The sequence below is a fragment of the Dasypus novemcinctus genome, chromosome 13 (assembly GCF_030445035.2).
Source record: "Dasypus novemcinctus isolate mDasNov1 chromosome 13, mDasNov1.1.hap2, whole genome shotgun sequence".
NCBI lineage: Eukaryota > Metazoa > Chordata > Mammalia > Cingulata > Dasypodidae > Dasypus > Dasypus novemcinctus.
Window position 1 is genome coordinate 112,120,232 of NC_080685.1, and position 27,319 is coordinate 112,147,550.

The following is a 27,319-nucleotide window of genomic DNA, read 5'->3' on the forward strand; positions in this document are numbered from 1 at the left end:
TTCATAGGGATAAATGTGGAAGTTCCTGCCATTAGGCCCCCAAATCCAAACAATGCCTATGTGCAGTGAGGTTGACTGAGTTTAACTGATATGAAAAAGATCCAGGGCTTTTAGGCAATTGCAAGTTCAGTATAAAGCCAGGAGTGTGATGTGGCCACAAAAAAGCTAATGCTGTCAGGCCGTATTAATGGAGGCATAGGCTCAAGAAGAAAGGAGGTGAGTGACGGTCTCACACTCTGTGCCAGCTGGTCTCATTCTGAATACGGCATTCAGTTCTGACAATAACATGTTAGGATGGACATTTACAAACTGTCAGTGGAGAGCAATCGGGATGACGAGGTGACTTAGAGCCAGTTTGTATAAATATCGGCTGGAGTGATTTAGCTGGAAGACGAAAGACTTGGTGGGGCGATTGACCATGGCTGACAGTGTTTAAAGGGTCTCTTTGGAGGGAAGTGATTTGATCCCTCCTAAGTGCATCTGAAGCAGTGCTGACCGATAGAACTTTCTGCACTGTATTAGTTCTCTAAGGAAACAGAACCGACAGGAGATATATATAAATATTACATGATTTTATAGAATTGCCTCACGCGACTGTGGGGATTCACGAGTCCACATTCTGTAGGGCAGGCAGCAAGCTGGGAACTCGGATGACGGTTTTTGATGAACTCTCCAGGAGAGGCTGGCTGGCTGCATTGGAGATGGGAATTCTCTCTTCTGACGGCTGAAATCATCACCCCTTTAAGGCCTTCAACGGCTTGGATGAGATGTCTCTTTGCTGAAGGCAGTCTCTCCAGTTGACTGTAGATGTCATCACCCATAGATGCAGGCAACTTACCGAAGATTGAACTCCACAAAATGGCCTCAGAGCAACAATTAGGCCGGTGCCTACTTGACCAAACAACTGGACACCATTACCTGGAGAAGGTGAAACATGACCTAGCCATCACATGTGAGGAAGGCAATGTTTGATAGCTCTGCTGTCTAATAGCTACTAGACACACGTGGCTTTTGAGCACTTAAAATGAGTCTAGGAACCGAATTTTCATTTTAATTTAATTATAATTATCACTTAAATTTAAATGGCCACGTGTGGCTAGTGCCTTCCACAGTAGACAGTGCAACCCTAGAAGGCAAGTAAAGGACTAGACCAGTGGTTGGCAATTTTTTTCCTGTAAAAGGCAAGATCGTACATTGCAATTCCCCATCATGGTTTCATTATATTGCAAGTTGCAAGTTGGCACAAGAAATTAAATGGGAATTTTTTGGGAGTTTTGTGGAAGCTGCAGACATGCCTAGTCCAGCAGACAACACAGAAAAAGTTTAGGGAATTTCAAAGGTTATTTAAATATATATATATTTGTTACACATGTGGAATATTCAATATTATTTGCCTCAGATTTGTTTCATTAAAAATTTTTTTGCATGTCTATTTGTGTTTCTTCAATTTCTTTTTCGCACAGTATTTTTACTCAGCCTTGACTTACATATAGCCCAGGACCAAATACTTAACCTGAATTTTACAATGAGGTACAGTAAACACCCCATAAAAGGATAAGAAAAAAAAATTTAAACTTTTTCTCAGGTTAAGGGGAGGGCCAGAAAATTTTACATGGATTTTGCAGATGAGGGGGTGCCACACCCCTAATTCCTGCAGCGGGGAAGGGATAATTGTAAGTATTTCGTGCTTTCCGGGCAACGTGGTCTCTGTAGCCGCTGCTCAACCCTGCCATGGCCCTGCGGAATAGCCACGGACAATACGTAAAGAATGAACGTGGCTGGTTCCAATAAATATTGACGGACGCTGAAGCTTGTATTTCATATAACTGTCAGGATATATCATTCTTCTTTAGATTTTTTTTTCAATCGCTTAAAAATGCAAAGACCATCCTCAGCTCCCAGGTTGTACAGAAAACGGTCACCGGCCGGATTCGGCCTGGGGTATGGTTGCGACCCGGACCCCGTGGGGTGGGGACCGCAGGAGGCCCGCGGCGGCTCCCTCGAGGACAGCGCGTCCGGACGAGCCTCGGCACGGCACGCAGCGCGCATGCTCAGTCAGCGCCGCGTTTCCTGTTGCTCGCCTTTTCCCGCCCAGGCCGGGTGCTTAACTCTCTGGCGAGGAAGGCTGTGGGGACGTGTCTGCTTAATACACGTTACACTAGAATTGTTCTCGTACTGCTGTAGGAGTGCTGAAATCAGGATGACACACGACTGCTGCAGGATTGCGCTTGCTTTCTGGAGGGGACGGGCTGGTCTCCCTCAGGGGCGCGTCCTCTCCCGCACGGCGCTGTCGGCGCGGGACGCCGGGCTGCTCGGGGCCGGGTGCCGGCTGCAGCGCGTCGGCGGCTCCGCCTGGGCCCGGGGACCCCCGGGACGCGCCTCAGCGCAGGAGTTGGTTGTGTCGGTGTCTGCGCAGCCGGGAAGGGCATTGCCGAAGGCCGAGGCCTGCGCGCCCTCGGGGGGGGGGGGGGGGGGGGGGCGACATTCCGCTGGCCCGGGGGAGCGAGGAGCTGAGGTTTCCATTTCTTTTCATTTCCCTTGTTAAACCTTAAATTTCAGTATTAGTACTTGACGCGAATACACGGCGTCCGATCTGCTCTTCAGAACTCCACTGTGGAGAAGGTGGCTGCGGTTAGGACACGGGCCCGTGGGCCCCCAGTGTTCTGGGGCCGAGGCGCGGCTGGTCCACGCTCTGCTCCAGACAGCGCGGGACCCGCTGCTCCCTAGGAGCTGCCAGGTCGCTGTCCGTAACGAAGTCAGGTGGACTGAGCTCTCCAGCCTGATGGAGCTCATTGTCCAGTCTGTGGCTATTGAGAGGTTTGGTTATTTCTATTACATGTTAACTTTGCTGTGTTGTTTTTCCTTTCTCCCTTTGGCCTGACTTCTGACCACTTGGCCTCCAAGCAGCATTTCTGCCAGAATGAACGCAAGGAATACCTAGCCCTTCTTGTAAGGAGAGGCACTGAAATTTCTGGTTTGAGGTTTTTAGTTTTTTTATGTCTCTAGCCAAACCCCAACCTGCCCTCACCCCAACGGAATTGTCCCTACAACTTGGTAAAGCACAGAAGGCTTAAAAAATGCTTAGTTTGGAATTTTTTTTTTTTCAGTTCGAAAAATTTTAAGCATACACAAAGGTTGGCAGAATCGTGCACCCAGTCCGTGTACTCACCACCAGTGTTGACAGTGTGCAATCCCTGGCCAGGCTCGTCGTCTCTACCTTCCCTCTCCTATATTATTTTGAAGCAAATCCACGGGAAGCTTTTGACACGGTGTACTGACTTGCCCTTGCACTAACATCTTGATTCTGCATATTCTGTTTCAGATAATTGCCTTTGATGAGTTAAGGACAGATTTTAAAAGCCCCATAGACCAAGGCAACCCTGTTCACGCGGTAAGTAGTGGGTGCTAGTGCTGGAAGGGAGATGTGCAGAAGGGCAAGGATTTTTTTTTTCAGAATGACTTTCCTTCCTTCTTTCCCTCCCCTCTCCTTTTTTCACTTCCCCCTCCTTCCTTCCTTCCTCCTTCCTCTTCTTTTCTCTGTGTTTCTTTAATTTTATTTTTTCTATATTCAACCTTCAAAAAATTTATTTAGCATTCTAACTTATGATAGAGACGACTTGTCTCATAGGGTTATTTCTTATTTTCTTATTTATTTTTTAAAATTTACAGACACTCCCCCTTTCCTCCCTTCCTCTATAACCCCTTCTCCTGGTAACCTCTAACCTGCTTTCTATCTCTGAATTTGCTATTTCCAGTCATCCTTTCCAGGTGATAACATACCGGTTTTGTCCTTATGTCTCTTGCTTATTTCAGAGAAGCATGTTTTTCAAGGTTCCTCCGTTTTACAGCTTGTCTCATAACTTAATATTTTCCTTATGGAGGGCAAGGAATTTGAGTAGGATGAATAAAAAAGGAGAACCTCTGTCGGCCTGGCCTGCCTCTGGCTGGCTCAGGCTTATTGAGGAGACTGCTCGTTCTGGAGGCCTGCTGAGATCTTGAGATATTTTGCAAGTCAAGAATGACGGTCCAGACATCAGGGTGGGCAGGGTCTGTGTTGCTGTGGCTGCCGAGTCTCAGGGGCTTATGCTAGTGTTTTTCAATTACTCATCCTTGAACAAGCAAAGTAGGGCACGGAACCATCATTAGTGGCTGTTTTAGTTTGCCAAAGGGCTTCTGATGCACAGTACCAGAAATAGGTTGGCTTTTATAAAGGGGATTTATCTGGGGGTAAAAGCTTACAGTTCTGGGCCGTGAAAAGTCCAGATTGAGGCACCTTAAGAGGTGCTTTCTCATTAAAGTCGGCTACTGTTGATCCGGTTGTCCAGGCATGTGGCAAAGCAAGATGGCCGCTGAGCTCTGCCGAAGCCGCAGCCTTCCCTTTTGGTCTCACCGTCCTCCGAGCCTGGCTCACTGGAACTCAGCTGTGAGCAACCAGGCATACAGCTTGTCTCTTTTTGGGCCTCCTCTATCAGTCTTGGCTGCTCTGCTTTCTTCCTGAGTTCGGCTGTGGGCTATCAGACATATAATAGGAAGGACTTGTCTCCTCTTGAGCTGTGCCATGGGCCCAGCCTCTTGGGGGCTTTGTGCTTAAGTAATTCTCTACTCCTCTCACATGCCAGGATCAAAAATGGCAGCTTTCTTTTCCTGTGTCCATGCGTCTCTCTTTCTGTGTCTCCATTTTTATTAGACCCAGCAAGAGGGCAGAGACTCAACATATATCACACCCCACTGATGCAGTCCAATCAAAAACCCTAAAGTGATCTTATCAAGTGATCTAATCAAAAGACCCTCATCTGAATTTAATGCAATCAAAAGATATTACAGCCACAAGAATAGATTCGCTTAAAAACATAATCTTTCTCTTTTTGGGATTAGTAAAAAATCTCTTGGGAAACGGACTTTAGCCCAGTGGTTAGGGCATCCGTCTACCACATGGGAGGTCCACGGTTCAAACCCCGGGCCTCCTTGACCCGTGTGGAGCTGGCCCATGTACAGCGTACATGATGTGCGTAAGGAGTGCCGTTCCACACAGGGGTGTCCCCCGCGTAGGGGAGCCCCACACGCAAGGAGTGCACCCATAAGGAGAGCCACCCAGCGCGAAGGAGGGAGCAGCCTGCCGAGGAATGGCGCCGCCCACACTTCCCGTGCTGCTGACTACAACAGAAGCGGACAAAGAAACAAGACGCAGCAAAAAGACACAGAAAACAGACAACCGGGGGAGGGGAGGGGAATTAAATAATTAAAAAAATAAATCTTTAAAAAAAAAAAAAATGTCATACTGCCACAGTGGCCCTCCCCGTTCTGCCCTCTGTGCTCAGTGGACTGAGGTGGAGACTTGGAGGTGGGTTGATGTGTCCTAGCCCCATAATCCATTAACCGTGTGCCTTAGGAGGCTCTGTGGTCCTGAGGTCAGCTTGGCTCCCCCTGAGGACTTGCTCTGGTTGTTCAAGTTCAGTATGTAAAACACCATGTGTCCCAGCAGGCACTGATCCCAGCGTTTCACTGCTCTGGTGCACTCATCTGGCACCATGTTTCTGCCCTTCTGAGCGTCCTTGCTAAGCCCTCAGTTGGGAGCCTCTGGATGGATGTAGAAAGAAGGGCCTTGATGCAGGCAGAGGAGGACATGGTTTCTGTTGGGTGAAGGTGTGCGTTGGCTGCCTAGTTCTCTGGTCAGTGAGGCCCATGTCCCTAGCCAGGGACCAATCATGCATGTGGACAGACCCCTTTCCAAACATATTCCAGCCCAGCACTGTCAGGTGTAAGGATGAAGCATGTGTAGTTCATGTGTGTGTGTTACTTGGGCCGTGGTTGGGAGTGCCATTGCAGGGTTTTGTGTTTGAATAGCTTTGTTGGTATATTCAGTAGGAAGTTGTAGAGAGAGCCCAGGCTCTTTTAACATGCTGCCATCTTAACCTGGAAGGGTTGTACATCATTCCTTAGGAACTGAGCAAAGAGGCCTATTCTCCCTTAGCTAAGGTCCCATGAACAAAGATCTGCTCTTAGGGTGCTATCAGTGGACCATTTGGTGGGACCATTCGGTTTCCTCATCTGTAAAGTAGGGGGTTCTAATTGGAATTGTACCTTGAGTTTTTACTGTATGTTATGAATGTTACATAATCTGTAATCTTTCCAACAACTCTGCAAGACAGGCATAATTAACCCAATTTATAGGCCATGAAACTAAGTCTCTGGTCCAAGGAGTCATAACTCTTAAGTGGTGAAGTCTGCATTCAAATCCAGGTCTGGCTGTCTCCAGTGCCTGTGTTCTTTCCACCTACTCTACGTTGTTTCTCTAAAGGACTTGGTTTTGTAATAGCTGAATTCCCTTTGGTATAAATTCCTCAATTCTATAAAATAGAGCTAAACCCTTTGGAAGTAAACTGTGTAAAGCAGAATTTTGTTGTAAGTTGAAAGAATCCCTAAGATCCACTTGAAAACTTACTCTGTTTTATGAAACTTATAATTGAAATGGATTTTAATACCATTTCTTACCATCTGCCACCCTTAGCACCAACCTTTGTCAACTTGGATTGGCCAAGCCTAAAAGGTTTACACCCTAGATCTCATTTTTTTTCTGGATATTTTTGGGTTTGGCAACAATATCACATACCAGACTGGTTAATATCTACCAGGTGCAGAAAGTTGTTCTAGTCTGAAAGAGAGCTTCCATTTGGAATGCCAAGCAACCAGGGGTCTGCTTCTTTCCTGTGGTTGTTTGGAACAGTATATACCCCAGAAAATCATATTCTTTTTAATTATTGGATTATTCTTTTTTATTAGAAAAAATGTGGGTTTACAGATCAATCATGCATTAAATATAGGATTCCACCTTATATTGGTGTGGTACATTTGTTAAATTTGAGGAAACCACCTTTTCAATTTTTAATAATAATGAATTATATTTTTAGAGAAGTTTTAGATTTATTGAAAAATTACACTGAAAGTACAGGGAGTTCCCCCCACCCCCACCCCCACAGATTCCCTATTATTAACATCTTACATTAGTGTGGTACATTTGTTACAATTGATGAGCCAATATTGAAGCATTGCTACTAACTGAAGCCTATAGTTTACATTATGTTTTTTCTATACCCCCCCCTCCCGTGGCTTGCTTGCTGTCTGTCTGCTGTGTCCATTTGCAGTGTGTTCTTCTGTGTCTGTATTTTTTTAATTAATTCCCCCACCCACCCCCACCCCTGCTTGTGGCTTGCTTGTATTCTCTGTATCCATTCGCTGTGGGCTCTTCTGTGTTTTTACTTGGCTCCCTTTGTTTTTTGTTGTTGTTGCATCACCTTTCTGAGTCGGCACTCTGCAGCGCTTGCAGGCCGGTGGCTCTCCACAGTGTGTGGGTGAGACTGCCTTCACAAAGATGCCCCAGGACGCGAACTCAGGGCCCCCCATATGGTAGACGGGAGCCCGACTGATTGAGCCACAGCTGCTTCCCTATATTATGTTTTACACTTTGTGCTGTACAGTTTTATAGGCTTTGACAAATGTATGATGTCATGTATCTGTCATTGTGGTATCAGACAGAACAATTTCACTACCTTAAAAATACCCTGGATTCCACCTATTCATCCCTCCCACTCCTTTCTGAACCCCTGGCAGCCAATATCTTTATATCAATGCTACGAGTTCTTCTGTTAACACAAGATAATAATCACAATAACAATAAATTGACTTTGGTCCATGGTTACACTCCCCCTTATGTTTGTTCATTCCCCAGTCTTGAGGGATTTGGGATGAAGTCTGCTCTGACTACTTCAGGTTGACAGGAAACTTAGATATTATGGGGCATATGGAGGGAATTGTTCTACTTACAGTTGTAGATACTCCTTGCTTTTTGGGATGACACTTGCCCCTCATCATTCTTTTGTTAGTTGTTCAGGACAAGCCTGAAAAACTGGAGAGTAGGTGTTAGTTGCAACTCTGCTGGGATTCAGGGCTCAACTGGAATATGACCAGACCGAAGATTTACGCTTCCAAGAGATATATTTAACTGGTATATTGAAAATTATAGGCTCAAATAAAAGGAGTAGAAGAATCATGATTAGGGGAATTATAAATGAGTATAACTATGTTATTTTGGGGAAATGGAGTATCATATATTTCCAAATAGGGCCTGCTGAGGGGGTGTTGATATCATGAAGATGTGTGCTTTGCATCTGGTTTCCAGATGTCCCTAGTGCCCTCAGGATCACTTGTTTGAGGCTTTGTTTACTGTGGCAGTTATGAAATCTGTCTGAATCTGTATAAACTTAACCTCTGAAATAACCCTGTGACTCACCTTGAAATCTCTTAGCCATAAACACTCTGTTTTTAAAAATATTTTTCCCTTTTGGTCAAGGTCTTTTCCCAAATATATCTTTGGGTAATGCTTGGTAATAAGCCTTTGGTGCCAGGGAGGCTCATCTCTGGGAGTTATGGCCCGTGTTGGGGGGAAGGTAGTGAGTTCATTTGCAGAGTTTGACTTAGAGGCCACATTTGAGTAACAAGGAGGTTTTCAGGAGGTAATGCCTAAGCATTAATTATAATTAGGCTGAGTTTCACTTTTACTAGAATAAGATTCATAAGTACAAGCATTAAAATTGAGGGCTTGGCATATTGACCTGTTTTCTTTTATTAGGCATGGATTATATATTCCAGAGATTTTTGTCATTTTATTTGAGAAAGTAACAGGACTTACCAAGGCTAGAATTTTAATATTTTGTTAGCTACTATGTGGTCCTATATTGGAAAACATACCTATGACAACATGGTATGTACCTATGATACATTTATATCACACAGAAGCATGCTTTAGGTGCTCCCCCCCCCCATATATCACCCTGCTATTAGCCATGTAATAGTGATATACCTTTGTTATAGATCCTAAAAGAACACCCTTCTATTTGTATACTTAACCACAATACTTGGCCACCCCTGCGTTTACTGAGTTATACAGTTATACATGATATCCTCTAGCTTTCCTTCTAGCATCATGGATGGCCCCAAACCTACCCTTTTAACCATGTTCACACTCACACTTTAGCACTATTAATTGCACTTATAACGCTGTGCCATCATCACCTCTGTCCATTTCCAAATCATTACAATCAACTTAATTATAAATTCTGCACAGTTTAATAAACAGCTTACCAATTTCTACTCCCCTTCTATCGCCTGGTAACCTGTCTTTCTTTTTCTTGTCTAAGTGCTCTAGCAAGAACTTCTAATACAGTCTTGAATAAGGGTGGCGACAGTGGGCATCCTTGCCTTGTTCTGCATCTTAGAGGGAAATCTTTTAGCCTTTCACTATTGAGAATGATGTTAGCTGTGGGTTCTTCGTATGTGCCCTTTATCATGTTGAGGAAGTTTACTTCTATTAACAGTCCTATATTTCAAAGTGTTTTTTAATCAAGAAAGGATGGTGACTTTTGTTGAATACATTTTTTTTCATTGATAGAGAGGATCATATAATTTTTCTTCTTCAGTCTGTTAATGTGGTGCCCTTAATTGATTTTCTTATTTTGAACCATCCTTGCATACCTAGGATAATACCCACTTGATCATGGTGAATAATTCTTGTGATGTGTTGTTGGATTCGATTGGAAAGTATTTTATTGAGAATTTTTACATTTATGTTCATTAGAGAGATTGGTCTCTAATTTTCTTTTCTTGTACTGACTTTATGTGGCTTTGGTATTAGGGTATTATAGTATTATAATATACATATAGTATAGTATTATAGTAGGGTATTATAGAATGAGTTAGGTATTATTCCCTCCTCTTCAATTTTTTGGAAATGTTTCTGCAGTATTGGTATTATTTCTTTGCAGAATTACTGGCAGGATTCACCTGTGAAGTCATATGGTTCTGGGTTTTTCTTTGCAGAAGGTCTTTCATGACTGATTCAGTCTCATTACTTGTGATTGATCTGTTGAGGCCTTCTATTTCTTCTTTCATCAATGTAGCTGGCATGTTTCTGGAAATTTATTCATTTCATCTAAGTTATCCAACTTGTTGGCATACAATTTTTCATAGTATCCGCATATCATACTCTATTTCTGTGGGGTCAGTGGTGGTGTCCCCTCTCATTTTGGACCTTATTTATTTGTACTTTCTTTCTTTTTTCTTTGTTAGTCTAGCTAAGGCTTGCTCAATTTTATTAATATTCTCAAAAACCAGCTTTTGGTTTTGTTAATTTGGGCTAATGTTTTTCTGTCCTCAATTTCATTTATTTCTGCTCTAATCTTTGTTATTTCTTTCTTTCTGCTTGCTTTGGGATTAGTTTGCTGTTTTTTCTAGTTCCTCCTATTATGCAGTAAGTCTTTGATTTTTAGCATTCTTCTTTTTTAACGTAGGCATTTTGGGATATAATTTTCCCTGTCAGCACTGCTTTTGCTGCATCCCTTAAGTTTTGTTCTGTTCTGTTCTCATTTTTCTTTGCTTAGAGACATTTACTGATTTCTCTTGCAATTTCCTCCTTGACCCACTGATTGTTTAAGGTTGTGTTGGTTAACGTCCATGTATTCATGAATTTTCTAATTCTCTGCTTAATATTCATTTCCAGTTTCATTCCATTGTGGTTGGAGAAAGTGTTGTATTAGTCAGCCAGAGGGGTGCTGTTGCAAAGTACCAGAAATCTGCTGGCTTTTATAAAGGGTATTTATTTGTGGTAAAAGCTTACAGTTACAAGGTCCTAAAGACCTTGTACTCAGGGTACCATAAGAGGTGTTTTCTTACCCAAAGCCTGTTGTCACATGTTGAAGCAAGAGGGAGGATTCGTCTCTCTCAGCACCAGGCTGGCACAGGGTTTGTTTCTTTCTGGGCTTTCTCAGCACTACAAACTATCAGGCGAATGGCTCGTTGCTCTCACTGGGGCCCCAGTATCAAAGTTCTCTCCTCTGCCATGTCTATGGCGCGCTCTCTTCCTGCATCTCTTCTTCTGTATGAGTGTCTGTATATGTCGCCCACCGAGGGGGCGGGAACTCAACCTTAAGGTGCCCCAATGACGTGGTCAAATCATAGCCCTAATGTTGATTTAATCAAGTAAACATAAAACCTTTGAATTTAATACAATCAAAGGTTATTACGCCCAGAGGAACAAACCAGTTTACAAATATAATCCTTATCTTTTTGGGGGTTCATAAATAATCTCAAACTGCCACAAGCGCTTTGTACAATTTCAGTCTTTCTAAATTTGTGGAGACTTGTTCTGTGACCTAACATGTGACCTAACTGGAGAATGATTCCTGCTGTTTTGTGGGTGTAGTGCTCTATACATGTCTGTTAGGTCTACTTCATTTAACATAGTATTCAAGATCTCTGTTTCTTTATTGATCCTCTCTCTAGATCTTCTGTCTGTTGCTGAGAGTGGAGTATTCAAGTACCCCACATGTTTGTAGAAGGGCCTGTTCCTCCTCTCAGTTTTACCAGTGTTTGCCTTATGTATTTGGGGCAGCCTGGTTAGGTGCATAAATATTCATGATTGTTCTTTCTTCTTGGTAGATTGCCGCTTTTATTAGTATATAGTGTCTTTATCTTTTACAACAGTTTTGCTTTTAAAGTCTATTTTGTTTGATGCTAGTATAATACCCCAGCCTTTTTTTTCCTGGTTACTGTTTGCATGGAAAATAGTTTTCCAGTCTTTCACTTGCAAACTGTTTGTATCCTTGGGTCTCAGGTGAGTCTCTTATAGACAGAATATAGATGGGTTATATTTTTTATCCATTCTGCCATCTGTGTCTCTTAATTGGGGAGTTTAATCCATTAACAGTCAATGCTATTATGGTAAAGGCAGTACTTACTTCAGCCATTTTTTCTTTAGGTTTATACATTTCATGTATTATTTTTATTTCTTTTATTGCCCTTTTAGTTATTCTTACTAATAATCTTCCTTTCTACACTCTCCTCCATACCTCTCTTTCCTGTCTTTTCCTTTCAACCTGCAGAACTCTGTTTAGGATTTTTTGAAGGGCAGGACTCTTGTTGATAAAATCTCTCAATTTCTCTTCATCTGTGAATATGTTATCTCTCTCTTTTTTTTTTTGAGGCCCAAGGGCTGGGGATGGAACCTGGGACCTCGTATGTGGGGGACTGGTCTTCAACCACTGAGCCACATGGGCTCCCCTGAGTTGATTTTTTCATTTGCTTGTTTACTGTTTGGTTTTGTTATTTTTAGGAGGCATGGAGGACCAAACCTGGGACCTCTCATGTGGGAAGCAGGCGCTCAACAGCTTCAGTCACATCCGCTCCCCTCTCCCTAATTTTTTAAGGACAATTTTGCTGGATACAGAATTCTTGGCTGGCAGTTTTTCTCTTTTGGCACCTTAAGTATATTTAACTATTGCCTTCTCACCTCTGTGGTTTCAGATGATAAATCAGCACTTAATCATAATGACCATCCCTTATATGTGATGGATTTCTTTACTCTTCCTGACTTCAAGATTCTCTATTTATCTTTGGCATTTGACAATCTGATTAGTATATGTCTCAGAGTAGGTTTGCTAGGACTTGTTCTGTTTGTAGTATGCTGCAATTTCTGGACATGTACATTCATGTCCCTCATAAGAATTGGGAAATTTTCAACCATTATTTCCTTGAACATTCCTTTTGCCCCTTTACTCTCCTCCCTCTGGGACACCCATAATGCATATGTTTGTGTGCTTCATGCTATCATTCAATTCCCTGAGTCTCTGCTGAATTTTTTCCATTTTTTTGTTTTCAGTTCTACTGTCTGTGCAATTTCTTATGTCCTATCTTCCACTTTGCTAGTTCTTCCTCTGCCTATTCAAATCTGCTGTTGTGTGTCTAGTGTATTTATAATTTCTTCTGTTGGACATTTCATTACTATTAAGTTCTGTTATTTTTTACATAAATTTACAGTTTCTTCTTTATGCTCACCCAGTGTTTTCTTAATATCTTTTATCTCTTCTTTCATTGTTTTGAATTGATTTAGGATTTAGAATACTGTGTGGATATTTTGATTAGTTGTTCCACATTTTGCATCTCCTTCTGCTTTTTTGTTTTTTCATTTGACTGGGCCAAATCTTCCTGTTTCTTAGTATGTCTTGTAATATTTTTTGCTGATGCTTAGGCATCTGTTTATCTTGATGGGCTATTCTGTTTGTCAGTTTCTCTCTCTTGCCTAAGGTTTTGTTTTTGTTGGTTTTGTGTTAAGGCTCTTGCCTAGGGTTTTATTTTTGTTGGTTTTGTATTAAGGCTCTCCTTTGAAATTGGTTCCACTTATTCTAAATCTTTAGAATTACCCATGTTTAACAGAAAAAAAAAGAATGGAAAAAATAAAAAAAACAAGAAAAACAGGAAGAGAACAGTGACATGAAGAAAAAAGAGGAAATGGAAGAAAGAAAAAAGGAGAAAAGAAAGGGAAAGAAACTAAAAAAGGAAAATAAATAAAAGAAAAAAGAAGAAGGGGAAGGGAAGGGGGAAGAATAGGAAGAAGACAAGCTCATCACTTTCAAATTCTGCTGTCTTCCCAGGTTCAGCTGTGAGCTGTCAGGCAGACAGCAGGGCAAGTCTCCTCTTGAGCTGCTCCGTGGGCCCACGCTCGTGGGGGCTTCATGCTTAAGTAGTCCTTTCTCTCATGTTATGAAATCAAATATGCCAATTTCTTTTTTCCTCTGTCTGTCTTTGTGAGTCCATTTATATCAAACCCAGTGAGGAGAAGGGGACTCAATTTAAGTCATACCTCACTAATGTAGTCTGATAAAAGGCCCCGTAGCAGTCAAAGGGTATCACACACAGAGGGATAGATTGGTTTACAAACGTAATTTTCTCTTATTGGTATTCATAAAATAATCTCACATGGCCACAAATGCTAATGATGCTTCTAATGAGTCCTTAGACCAGGGGTTCTTAATAAGGGATTCATGAGGTTGAACTTAAATTTAAAAAAACATTCTTTTGGGTATGTGTTAGTGCAGGTATGATGTATTTATTAAATAATACATATTGTAGTGTGGACTTAGTAAGAGGTCTGTGGTTTTTACCTGACTGGCAAAGGGGTCTGTGGAACAAAAAAGGTTAAGAATACCTGCTTTAAGCGGCAATCCTCCAGGTGCAATGGCAAGAACCAGGAAGGAAGGAGGGCCCAACAGTGGGCTCGTGATACTAATGGTTACACTTTTGAGCCTATACACCTGCAATAAGAACAAGGCCTAGAGTAGCATTGTGCCTGGGGGTTTCCTCCTGACAGCCTGCATGCTACTCAAATGTGGCCACTCTCACAGCCAAACTCAGCGTGTAGATGCGATGCATTCCCCCCAGCGTGGGACATGACACCCGGGGATGAGCCTCCCTGGCACCGAGGGATCACTACCACATACCAGCTGAAGAAGCAACTAGAAAATGACCTTGAATTAAAGATTCAATGCAGAACAGCAGAATATACCTGTCTACATATAATGACATGACTTCGGGAAGCTGTTTGACCTAATGTAAGGGGGAAATGGAAAGGAGAAATGAGATTATAAGGCTGTGAGTCTCTAAAAAAGAGTCTGGAGGTTGTCAGAAGGAATACCCCTATGTACAACTGAACAGAGTCTAAGAGACAGATAAGGTAGATACAACCCCAGGTATTGGTTCTTTTGAGGGATAAAGAGACCCACGGGTTCTATGGTCATGGCAGAAGGGGTTCACTGCCATGACAGATAGCCCTTCTTTGGAGCTGGTGTTTCTGCGTGAAGGAATTGGACTCAGAGGGGATCTCTTTTCACAAGACTTGCATGCTACTTTATTGGAATTGTAGTCGGTGCTGGGTTTAAGATATATGTAGGGGATTTGAATCTCTGGACTGATAATATGACACCCAGGCCCAGAGCCTCAACAGACTTCAGCTCCTACACTTTGATTTATTGGACTTACTCCACTCAGCTAACATGGAGTTGAAGAAGGTCAACCACCACAACATGGAGCCTAGAGTGTCTACAACTGGAAGCGGGAGGAGTGCATCCAGTACCCATATGGAATCTAAGCCCTCACTTGACATAGATGTGCAATGGACACAACCAATCCAATGTCCACAGAGAAAATGTGGAATGGGTGTGGGAACGGTAGCCATGGTGGCTGCTGGGTGTGGGGAATGGGAGGAAGAGATGAGATGTGGAGGCGTTTTCGGGACGTGGAGTTGTCCTGGATAGTGCTTCACGGACAATTACGGGACATTATAGATCCCCCCAGGGCCCACTGGATGGAACGTGAGAGAGTCTGGGCTATGATGTGGACCATTGACTATGGGGTGCAGTGATGCTCAGAGATGAACTTACCAGGTGCAATGGATGTGTCATGATGATGGGAGAGAGTGTTGCTGTGGGGGGAGTGGGGGGGCGGGGGCGGTGGGGTTGAATGGGACCTCATATTTTTCATAATGTAATTAAAAATAAATAAATAAATAAATAATTTTAAAAAAAAAAGGGAGAGAAAGAGTAAAATAAAATATATAAAAATAGATATGTAGGACCTGTGTTTCAAAGAAATAAAATGAAATTAAAAATTCCTAAAAAAAAAAAAAAAAAAGAATACCTGCTTTAGACAGAAATAATAAACGTGTCATTGCAAACTGAAAGAAAGACAACCCTAATTTTAAAATGGCAGATAATTTGGCAAAATTGAGTCCTTATGTCAGATGGAAGGCCGAATTTGAAAGTGATGAGCTTGGATATTTAGCTGAGATATCAAACTCAGTGTGGAAAGTGCTTCCTGGTTTCTCCTTGCAGCTTATAGTAAAATGTGAGAGGAAAGGAATAAACTGAGAACTGAACTCTTGGGCATAAAGAAACCAGGTATTGATGGTTTGGAAAATTGTGCACTTGCAGAAATCAAGTCTCCAGAGAATAATGCCCCATGTGACAATTTAACTGAACGTGGAACCAGTCAGCTATTTCAGTGCAAGTCAGGATTGGAAATGAATCTAGTAGGATTTGCCGAAAGTTATTCTGTCTGATGGATTGGACCCCTACGCACAACGTGTGAAACTGACAAGTTCTTTTAGTCCCTTTGGACTAAAAGGGACAGAAAAGGGACAAATTAAAGGAAAAAACATTTCGAGGGCTAGACCATGGAAGCCGAGGTGTGGACAGGCGACATTTACTTGGGCCAGGGGAGCAGATCTAGCCCTGTATGTGGAAAGTACGGTATGCCCCTGTTCTTGGAGAAGGCAGGCCCTCTACTCAGCTGTCCAGGAAGAGTGTTACTACCCCAGGTTCCTCAGGTGCCTGGGGGATTGCAGAGAGGCTGGCTGTCACACCGATGCTTGAGGAGTGTGGAGTCCAGAGTTTGGCTTTCATCCTACTGCTTGAAGATATTGTAGTCTTCACCCCAGTGTTCGGAGAAAGCTTGGCTAGTGCACAAGCCCTTGGAAAGAGTGGGGCTGACAATCCTTCAGGCCCTGAGGACAAAACATGTTTTATAGGTAACTCTCAGACCTTGACATCTAGTGGAGTATGCCTGCAGGGTTTTAGAATTGTTTGGGGCCTGTGACACCTGTTTTCCTTCCAGTTTCTCCCTATAGGAATGGGAATGTTTATCCCATGACTGTCCCTCCATTGTATATTGGAAGCAGATGACTTGTTCTCTAGTTTTCGCAGGTCCACAACTGGAAGGGAATTGTGCCCCAGAATAAACCACATCTATAGCCAATTTTGATGAGACTTTGTATTTAATATTGTTACTGAAATGACTTAAGCTTTTGGGATATTTTGATGGAATGAATATATTTTAAATATGGAAAGAACATGGCTTTTAGGGGTCCAGAGGGTGGAGTGTGGTGGTTTGGAACTACATGAATTCCCAGAAACCATGTTCCTAAAGCTAAAGGGGATGAACCTATTATAGTAAGTAGGACCTTTCCATAAGATCACTTCTGTTAAGGTGTGACCCAGGGTGGGTCTTAATCCTTTCACTGGAATTCTTTATAAGAGAATGAAAGTCAAAAAGAGAGAAAGGCATGGAAGCAAGAAGCTGAAAGCAGTGAAACCCGGGAGAGAAGGGAGAGCCCAGCAGACCCTGCCATGTGTCTTGCCCTGTGACAGAGGAGTACAGGATTGCCAGCAGCTGGTCTCTGGGGGAGAAAGCATCATCTGATGATGCTTTGGATGTTTTTGTCAGCTTCAAAACTGTAAGCTTGTAAGCTAATAAATTCCCACTATTAAGAGCCAATCCATTTTATAGTATCTGCTTTTGGCAGCATAGCAGAAGAAAACACCTTCATCCCAGTTGGTGCAAATAAGAAAGCAGCTCACTTAGAGCATCCTGAGATTTCTCACATGATCCCAGGGTACATGCTAAGGAAGAAATCTGTCCTGCTGCTCAATTGGATTACACCAGAATCACTGGCTCACGGGTGATTTGTGTAACTGTGAGGGATTTTTGTGGATCCACTTTCCATCCCATCATGATAACTCCCTTAGTTTGGACAGAAGAAAGAAAATTAGGACAAGTATAAACTGCACCTGTAGCATCTGTTAAAGATCAATGCAAGAACAGAATCTGCACATAATAGATCCTTAGTCCATATTTGTTGGTAAAAGAATGAACATTAAAGGGTGAAGTTGTGTAGCATAGAAGCTGGATCTCAACATTGTTTTATTATACCACTCTCTGAATTAAAGAATTAATTAAGGAATTTGGCCTTCTGAATCTTGGATATCTCATGAAAGACTTAACCCCCTAGATGTCCCCTGGGGAAGGGCTCTCCCCTGGGATTTAAGGGGAAAAAACATGAAAATCCTAAATGGAAGAGAATTAGACATTTTCCCAATTCATATGATGGTATTTCCTGGCAGGAAATTAGATGATTTGGATGCCTCATTTAACTCATCTTCAAACTCTCTGGTCCTCTGAAAAGCAGTATTTCAGGTGGTGGCTTGAAGAAGCTACTTCACTGGTTGGCAACATGGGTTCTGGAAGTGCTTGCATTTCCAACAATTGCTGATGGGTGAGGTGTGTTCCTAAATGAATGCAAGGAAGGCCCACTGGTTCTTTGGATTTAAGATCCCCAGAACACTAAATATCATTGGACCTTCTAGGTGAACTCCTTTCCAGGGGAGGAAAGGAGGAGAAATGCTCTGTCTTCCCCTGGTTTCTCATGCTACTCCTTTCCCTGTGGCATGCAGTAGCACTTGAAAGTAATGAAAGATGTCACCCAGGCGATGTGGTCTAGAGGGAAAGGAGCTGGCTTGTGCCCTGCACCGCCCTTCTTCACGCTTGGTATCTCCCAGGGCTTTCGGTTACCCTTCTTTGGGATGCCCAGCTGTGTGTGTGTGTGTGTGTGCATGTGCCCTTGGGTTGAGGACTATGCAGCCTGACACTAATTTGTCCTGACATGGGCTGTTTCCTCTGGACCTAATGGGTGCACGGGAACCGTTATATTTATGATTCAGGCAAATTGAAGTGTCTTAGCCAGCTGTCCTCTCCAGATTCAGGGGAAATCTCATTACGAGTAAATCTATGGCAACCAATTTGCCTCGATAATGAAGTGCTGGGAGATACCGCAGCTGTGTTCAGTGCGGCTTCAGAAATGGTGAAAGTTACTGCAGGAAAAGGAGACACACAGTTCAGCTGGTGATGTGTGTCTGTCACCTGCCCAGCCCTGGGCCTCTTCTCTTAGTGAGCCAGACTCCAGAGATGGACTCTGACTTACTGAAAAGTCTTCCTTAGCCTGCGTTAGAGTGTCGGTGTCTAATTTAGGGGGAGGTTGCTTCCTCCAAATATACTCTCTTGGGAAAAATGAAGAGAAGAGGCGGAGAACATGCCAAGCATCTAAGGGCACCTGGAGCCACATGGGACGTCCTCCTGGGGGACTTGAGGCACTTCAGTGAACATGTGGTGCCAGTTCTGAACCTTCTCCCTCTTACACAAGGAGGCCAACGAGGATTTGCCTGTAGACAAAGGCACAGAAACTTTTAGCAGGCTGCAAGTGGAGGGAAAAGAGCCAGAAATGGTTCAGTAAGCTGCTGGGCAGGAGCGTGCTGGTGTGTGGCCGGGAGGTCCCTGCTGGGGGGTGCTGCCTCTTGGGCTGACAGGAGGGGGGCTCCGCAGGCTCTTCCAGCAGAATCCTAACCTCTCTCCTCCTTTCTTTCTTGTGCACCCTTGACAGAGGGAGCGCCTGAGGAACATCGAGCGCATCTGCTTCCTTCTGCGCAAGGTCAGTGCAGGAGCTCCATGGCGGGGGACGGACGAGCCATGGCAAGGGGTGGACACCCAGCGGAGCGGCTGGGGACACTTGCTGCCTGCTCCATCCTGGCTGCCCAGGAAGGCAGAGGAGGGGGAAGTGGGAGCAATCTCAGTCTTTGGAAACTTCTAGAGACAGAGAGGAGCGGAGGCAATGATGAGGGGGTGATCGTCAGTCAAAGTGCCTGGGCAGCGGGGGCATTTGCAAGTGCCCCCTGGTTAGGTTTAGAGGCCTGTTACCTTTGCGTGGCGATGGATGGCCTTTGAGCGGCCACTGCCTCCCTCGCTTTGTTCCACCAGTGCTGGGCTCGGGAATGCTCCCTCCCCACCTAGGGAACTTCTTGGCTGGATGCCGGGTTTCCTTGGAGGGTTCAGCCTGCCACTGGGCTTTGCAAATCGACTGGCAGCCTCACTGCCAGTGTCGGAGGGGCGGGTGGGGAAGCTGCTACTAAAGGGGGAGCCGAGCTGTTCAGAGAGCTGCTCTGAACGGGTGAGTAGCAGGGCACAGCTGCCCCCAACTCAGGAGGACGAAGTGGGATGTGTACTTATGTGGTGCCAGTGGCAGCTCGAGCTCGGCCTTTAGCACAACTCTGTGGCAGAGACCAGTCTGTCCTTTCTAGTCAGGATGGGGGCTCTTTGGAGCAAAGGGCAGAGAAGAGCAGCTGGCAAGTAAAATACGCAGTGTCCATATCTGTCGGCCTGTCGCCACCCCGACCTCTTCCAGGGCGATGGGCTGCAGGCCCGTGAAAGCCATCGATCTGCCCAAGAGATCTTGAGTCTTCTGTGAAAAGGAGAGGAACCACGTGCTGTGTCGACATCGGGAGAAGGGGGCAATTGCAAATGCTTGATGTTTTTCTGTATTTTGATTGTGATAGCTTTCATTTGAAGAGGGTGCTTAAAACCAAGCAGCCAGTTATTTTTCTAGCTCCCTACTGTTCCTGTAATGTTTTCTAAGGAACTCTGTATGTTAGAATCCCACATCTTGTATTTCACAGCAGGGTAGTATGCTCAGATTGCACTGTATATGAAAATACTAGTGATCCAAGGGACAAGGAATGGCTATGAAAATTACATAACATTTAGATTGAAGGGTTTGAATTTGTGACTTATTTTCTCAGGTGATAACTTGGACACCAACAACCTGCTCCACAGTGTCTGGTTTGTGGGATAGAATTGGATAAAGACTAAGTCAAAGCTTTGTCTTTCAAACTCCAGATTGCCTTTTTTTCCCTTGACCATCCCAAAAGTGCCATCCCAGGTTCTCCGGCACAGTGATAGCCCATGTCCATCACGTTATACTCTTGCTCGGCCCTCAGTGTCCCTGACTGTTGACCTGGGCAGGAGACAGGTAACGGCGTCCGGCTGCCACTGCCAGGGCCCTCCTGCGCACAGCCTTACAGCCCTGGGCCTTCCCAAGGCCAAGGCCGGGGACGAGAAAGTAAGCTGGTGAGGCAAGAATTAGCATTCCCACTTGCACGTTTGCATATGGTTTGCATGTGTTTCTGTAAACAGCAGACCGAGGCATTTTACTCCAGTAAATGCACCTTTTCCCGTGTTTTTGTTCTTTTCATTTAGCCCTGCTCCTGTCCTCCCATGCTGCTTCTGCAAAGTTAAAGGCAATTGCTCTTCTTTGTAGTGGGAAATATAATACCAGGGAGGAAAGCTTAACAGAGACATAAAGGACATGGAAACACTGACTCGCAGACTTTTGGGTGTTGTGACCGAGGTGTGCAAGCACACACTCCACAGCCTAATGGTTTTCTAGCTCCGCCGTGGAGCTGCTAGTCACCCCTTGGCCAACTCAGGCAGAAACAAACCAGGTGCCTGCAGCTGCGTTTCTTTGTGCGCTAGTCCTCTGCAAGCAGGTCTATCTGTCCTTTGACACTTAGCTCTACAGCTCTTCTCCTCTGTCCTAGTGTGCCCCGGTTAAGTCATTTTCATTGATGCCAGCATGATTTCTTTCTAAAGGTAATTTCAAGTGGTCGGCTCTTTTAATTGTCTGCCCATTGAGCTCTTGCTGTACCTTGCCTGTTTAGCTTCATTTGGAAACTCTCTGTGTTCTCACAGACACATTTAGGTACTGGGCTTGTGGGTCTGTGTCCTCTCACTAGAATTTGTGTTCTGGAAGGACAACAACTTTGTTCTGTTCTATCATATCCAGTGGCATAGAACGTAGAGCAGTGTGCAGCATTGATGGTACCTAGTAAATACTGATTGAATGGATGAATGAACGGGCCTAACCTTTGGCACTTATATAATTGAAATCCTTCTCATCAGGATCCCTGGGATCGTCAATACTCCTTTCATTTCTTTATTCCCATAGCGTGCATGACATAGCACAACATTTATTTATTTTACTATGTTTGCTACGTACGTAAGATTTGTATTTGAACAGAGATTTTAACTCTGTATGTATTCATTATTGACACAGAGTGTCTCTAGCCTACCCTTTCTTCCATCCCTTCTTTCCTTTTGTTTATGTTTCCTTCCCTATTCGTAGCCTGTATTTTAACCTTACTCGTAGCTTATCGCAGCCAGTACTGGTTCCTTCACCTTGAGAGGCGATATAGGGCGATGGGATGTGTGCAGGCTCCTGCTTCCAAATTCTGCCTCTGTCATATGCTCTGTGGAGCCCACAGCTTTGTCTGCCACTATATGATACTAGGGCGGGGGTGGGGAGTGGGGCGAGAGTAATAATAACAGGCCTCCGGTGTTGTTGTGAGAGTTAAATGAGATAACGGGCATGCACCTGCTTCGAAGTGCTCAATACATTATCCTCATCTTGATTCTTAGCTCCTGCCTAAAACCCCTTATAACATCCTTGGTGCTGCATCGGCCGAGGTAATCCTCGACTGGCAGCCCCTTCCAGCCCCCCCTCTCCCCGCCTCCGTTTTCTTAGGCAGGTGCCAGTCCATGGTTGAGCAGCTCCCTGGTGGGGAACGGGCCTGGGCCTCCTGCCGTCTGGCTCTCAGTGGGCCTCTGAGTTCAGGTCCCTGCTCTGCATGTGTTGGGGATGGCGGGGAGGGTGAATGGGTCTAGTTAGCATCAGCACCTTCTGGGAACTGTACCTTCCAAGAAATTTCTTGGAACTAGTCTCCTAAACACCCCGGAATGTGATGCGTCTCAGCAGCTGATTGTTGTTAAACCACCTCCTCAGCTTTCTCTGGAGAAAGGAAGGGATTTTCAAAGTGGATCCATTTTTAGCTCTGTAATTATCAGAAAATGTGTTCTTTGGGTAATTGTCTGAACTGCAGGATTCTTGTGTCGACATGAGCTTATGATTCATTTTTCATGGCAAGAGCCACTTGGTTCTGGGATGCCCTGTCGTAGGCTCTGATGGGCCATGAAGTGCAGACTTGGGAGCGGGAAGTACCAGGGGACGCAGAGGTCGGTTTATCGGCTGCTCGTGTGCTCCTTTGGAGGTTAGTCAGAGAGCCTGTCGCCTCTTCCAGTTTCCAGGGACATTCTGAGGAAATGAGCTTAGGCGAGAGCCCCAGAGACTGGAACGAAAACAAAGAGAAACTTCCTTGACAAGCGGCAGTGCTCACGCCTTGGGTGGCTGTGCCGGGGCTAGGAAGGGCTCACGGCTCTCAGGTCAGGTTCTGAGATGGATGGAGCCTGCACGAGTGAGGAGGACTTCGTGGGGATGCCCCTTCTGGCTCTGCACATCTGTGGTTCTCCAGTTCAGTGTCCCTGTTTTCCCCAGAGTAGGTGCAAACCCACTACCGGTTTCGAGATACTTATGCACGAAGAAAGCTCGAGTGGATGGATAATTTTCACTCTGTCTATCCTATACTGGGGTGTGGAGTGGGGGCAGTTGGGGAGGAAGGAGTTCAGTTCACTGTGGAGGTATCACCAGGCTGGTGGGAGGGGTGGGAAAGAAGAGAAAGCAGAGAGCACATGGCTACCTGTGCCCTCGCCCCTGTGTGCTTCTCAGAGCCGGAGCTCTGTTTTAGGGGAGGAGTCATGGTATAACCTGAACCCGTGCAACCTGAATCTGTTGCAGAAATTGCACGATGTGGTTTTGCCAGCAGGGGCTGGAGGAACTGGGAAACTGACACGACGTTTTTGCAGGCTGAGTTTCGCTATATAGATGATCACAGGCCCTGGTGAAGGCATGAAAATCATGGCCCCTTGTTAAAAAATTAAGCATTTTGGGGTGTTGACAGCAGAGCATTAACCCAGGCTTGGAGCCTCAGTTTCCTGGAGTAACCAAGTACCGCAGGCTGGGCGGCTTCCAACATAGAAATGCGCTGTCTCCCGGTCCTGTGGGCTGCAGGTCTGAGCCGGGTGTTGGCAGGCCGTGTCCCCTTGAGGGCTCTGGGTTCCAGCAGTGGCTTGCCACCAGTCGTGGCGTAGCTCGGCCTCGGCCCCTGTCGCACGTCTGTCTCCTCCCCAAGCCGGTGTCCAGCTTGCCCGTGTGTTCTTCTGATGAGGCCCCCACTGCGATTAGATGGGGGCCATCTAAACCAGTCAAGCATCATCGTAACCATTAACGTCATCAGAGAGCCCATTTCCAAATAGAATCGCGTTAATGCTGCCAGGGGTTAGGGCTTGGACACATCTTTTTGGGGGACACCATCCAACCCATAATGGGGCCCTTCTGAGCAAGGGGCCCTGTGCTACTGCCCAGGGTCCACACCCAAGAAGCTGGCCCTCCTGCGTCCGTGACCCCTGCCAAAGGGCTTGCAGGGCCGCCCACTGGAGGCAGAGAGTATTTCGCCTCCTCACTGAGGGGCTCAGGCCCGGGCCTGGGTTTGTCCAGCAGAAGGTGGGCAGAAGTCCAAGTGGGCCTGAATAGTCATTGGGTGTCTCCACCCTCCCTCCTGCACTTCTGAGAAGGCCAAGGCTAACCCAGTGCCCCAAGGAGGACGAGAGGCAAGAGGGGCAGACCTGAGCCCACCTGCAGCTCAGAGCCAAGCCCACCAGGTCAGGGGACCCCCAGCCAACCTGCAGATGCATGTACAAGCCGAAATTGTTTTCAGCCCCTGAATTTTGGAGTGATTTGTTATGCAGCATTGTTATGGCAATCTCTAACTGATACAGGAAGCAGGTGTCACTTTCGTAAGGGAGAACATGTTTTTTTTTTAATGTGGGTGAAAATATTTTTTAGGACATTAATATAGAAGCTTACATCTCTAGTGAGATGAGCTCTGAATCCAAAACAACATGCTTTCTTTGGTCTTCACAAAAGTAGCACTCTATACACAACTGCAGAAAGAAAAAAAAATGTGTATATATATATGTGCGCGCATACACACACACACACACAAACTTCAGTTTTTATAAAAAGGGATTTGTCCTAGAACCTTTTCAAATATGCTCTTGGTTCTTTCTAAGGTTTTAAAAAATAACGTAATTTTTTTTTAAAGAGTGATTTTCTTCTTTGTCACAGTGTAGCCGTTCTGCTGACTCTAAAAATTTACAAAGCTCTGTCTCAACTTCTTTGACTTGAGGAGGTTTCTAAAGTCATTTATATATAAGAATCCAGAGAAAGACTCATGTCGCTTTGGTGCATAATATTTATCAGGCATTAATTACTTAGAAGAGTAGTGAAGGTGGTGGCTTTTCTTTAATTACTGGCACTCTGCCGCCAGGAATTGATTGGATTTAAATTATTTTAGCTGTTAATGCAGATCTTCCCACAGGGCTCTGGAGGGGATGGTGTCTTTTAATTGAGAGACCCAGGACACAGACACTCAGTTGGTTGTGTGGACCGTCCTTCATTCAGAGAAGATATTCCTGTTGTTTGGGGAATTCCTGTACTATGACGATAGTAATAGCTGTGTACACGTCTTAAGTGACAACTGTTTGCCTTTAAAATGTTAACACTTTTAGTCCCACCATAACCCTATGAAGGAGGCATTAATAGACCCACTTAACAGATAAAAAAAATTAAGGCTTAGAGAAGTTAGGTTTATATGCCAGGATCTCATGTCTCATAGGTGGCAGAGCTGGGATTTGGAGGAAGTTCTGTGTGACCTGAGTCCACATTTTGAATCGCCATGTTTTAGAGGAACTTGTGAATCCTGTTGGAAACGCGCTCCTTGGAGACCACCACTAGAGTGATAGTGCTCAGCTCTTTTAGTGAAGGGATACGGCACCGAAAGCCACATGGGTCCCAGGCACCCACTGGATGCTCGGCGCACCTTGGGGGGCCCAAGCGGATTCCTTTAAGGCTCTTTTCCAATTCCATTTACCTTCTTGTTGGGTAGTTCACCCTTGGAGGGAATGTTTGAAGAAAAGCAAAAATTTCCTAGAACAAAACTTGCAACTGGTTCAGAATCCGTGTCTCATGCATAATTTATTTTCAGATGCTTTCTGTGGCCTGCTCCTTGTTAGTCAGAGGGAAGGCTGGAACATTTTGCTTCTGTCATGGGTTTGCTGAACCAGGAGCTGGCGGGGGCTGGAGAGAGAGCCCTGTTCTCATTTCGTTCCTCTCCCAGGGTAGCAGCAGTCAAAGCCGAGTTGCTGACGACAAAGCCCTGACACGGGGGCTCTGGCTTTGTCCTCGACTCTGGGTAGCTCCCGTGTCGGTTCTCTCCTGCCACGATGGTAGGAATCAGGCCAGTTCATAGCAGCCACCATTTCTAGTTCTTGTGGGTCTGTGTGTCCTCTGGGTTGGTGCATTGATGTTGGCTGGTCTGGAGCTCGTCCGTGTGTTCTGCGGTCGGTAGGTTGTTGGCTAACCTAGGACGGCCTCCACTGGGACTGTGAGCCCTGCTGCACAGCTCATCCTCTGGCACCTCGTCCAAGCTGATTCTCAGGGTAGTCAGAGAGAGGCGAGAGAAGATGGGAGTGGACGAGCACTTTCTAGGCTCTGCCTTCCATCGAATCTACTAAGGTCCTACTGGCTGAAGCAAGTTGTGTGGCCGAGCCCAGTGTCAGAGAGGGAGAGGAGGGCCACGCTGCAGGCGGAGGAGCGCCATTAGTTGGGCCATCAGTGCCGTGTCTGCCGCACAGCCACAGGAAGGGCCTGCACGTGCTGCAGCTTCTCTCTGGGGGTTACAGACCCTTAGATGTGGAGGGCCACAGCTCTCCAGCTCTGTGCATTTGTGAGCCCCGTGAGGGAGAAGCACAGCGTCTGGTCACTGTGAAGCCTCAGAGCAGTGCCCAGTGCAGGGCACAAGGTTGGTGGCACCACGTGTTCAAGAGAGGAAGTTCTAGAATTGGAATGGACCCTAGCAGTCATCTGGTGGAACCCCTCATTTTCATGTAGAGAAATTGAGACCCAGTGGACTGAGGGTGAGCGGACATGAGAACTGGTGCGTCCTGGGCTGCTCGGTCAGGTCAGTTGGTGCCCTTTTCGGTGCCCAAGGCCACTGAAGCTGGACAGCATCCCGATCAACTGTCAGCTCCCTGAACACAAGGAGCACCCCGTCTCACTCCCGATTGTTTGATAGTACCAAGCATGGTACTTCAAACACGGTTTATGAATGAAGGAACGAGTAACACTCTCCTTCCCACTGCCCCACGTCAGTGGCCATTCCACTGCCAGGAGCAGCCTTTACCACCAATGGTTTAGTCTTCCCTCCTGCAGATTACAGCCCCTCACCAACCTGCCATCCCCCCTCTCTGACTGATAGGGCTGGGAGCAGGGCTGTGCACCTTTATATTCTGGAATTCCAGGCTAACGTTATGAAAAAGATCCTTGGTTAGTGAAAAATAAACAGGTCTCCAGAGAAAAGTAGCCTGTTCTGTGTAGGTTCGTGGGAGGCAGGCGCTTCCTGGGCAGTGAGCAATATCACCTGTAGCAGTATTGCACGTGTGAAGAGGATTTCTTAAAGCTTTCTCTGGTGAATATTCTCAATATTCTTGTCAAGCCAACTGTACAGACGTCTTTGCTCCTTACCATCACCCGGGATGGTCTCACGTGCTGTAGGTGTTCAAGGAATTTGCTTTCACAGTTCTGTTGTGAGCAACCCTGCAGACGTACCACACATAGTCATCTGCCACGCAACTGTCACGAGTTTGAATCCTGCTTGTTTCTAGGATGGGGGCACAAACGTGTTCCTTAGCTGGCAATGAGCCTAGTCAGTGGCCCAGCGCCTTCGTCTCGATACAGCTTTGTTGTTCTCCACTCCTTTTTCTGCCCCAGGAAGTCCCCTCTGTGTTTTCAACATATGTCTGAACCACTTCCAGAAGTCCT

At 45.3% G+C, this 27,319-nt stretch overlaps 1 protein-coding gene across 1 annotated transcript in view; it reads left to right on the forward strand.

Moving 5' to 3' along the window:
- Window positions 1–27,319, forward strand: part of CNIH3 (cornichon family AMPA receptor auxiliary protein 3) — a 122,232-nt gene that overhangs the window by 49,288 nt on the left and 45,625 nt on the right. Inside the window, exons 2-3 of the mRNA XM_058275281.2 lie at window positions 3,323–3,391; window positions 19,097–19,144. Of these exons, the coding sequence (XP_058131264.1) occupies window positions 3,323–3,391; window positions 19,097–19,144 (117 nt within the window). The remainder of the gene's footprint in view (window positions 1–3,322; window positions 3,392–19,096; window positions 19,145–27,319) is intronic.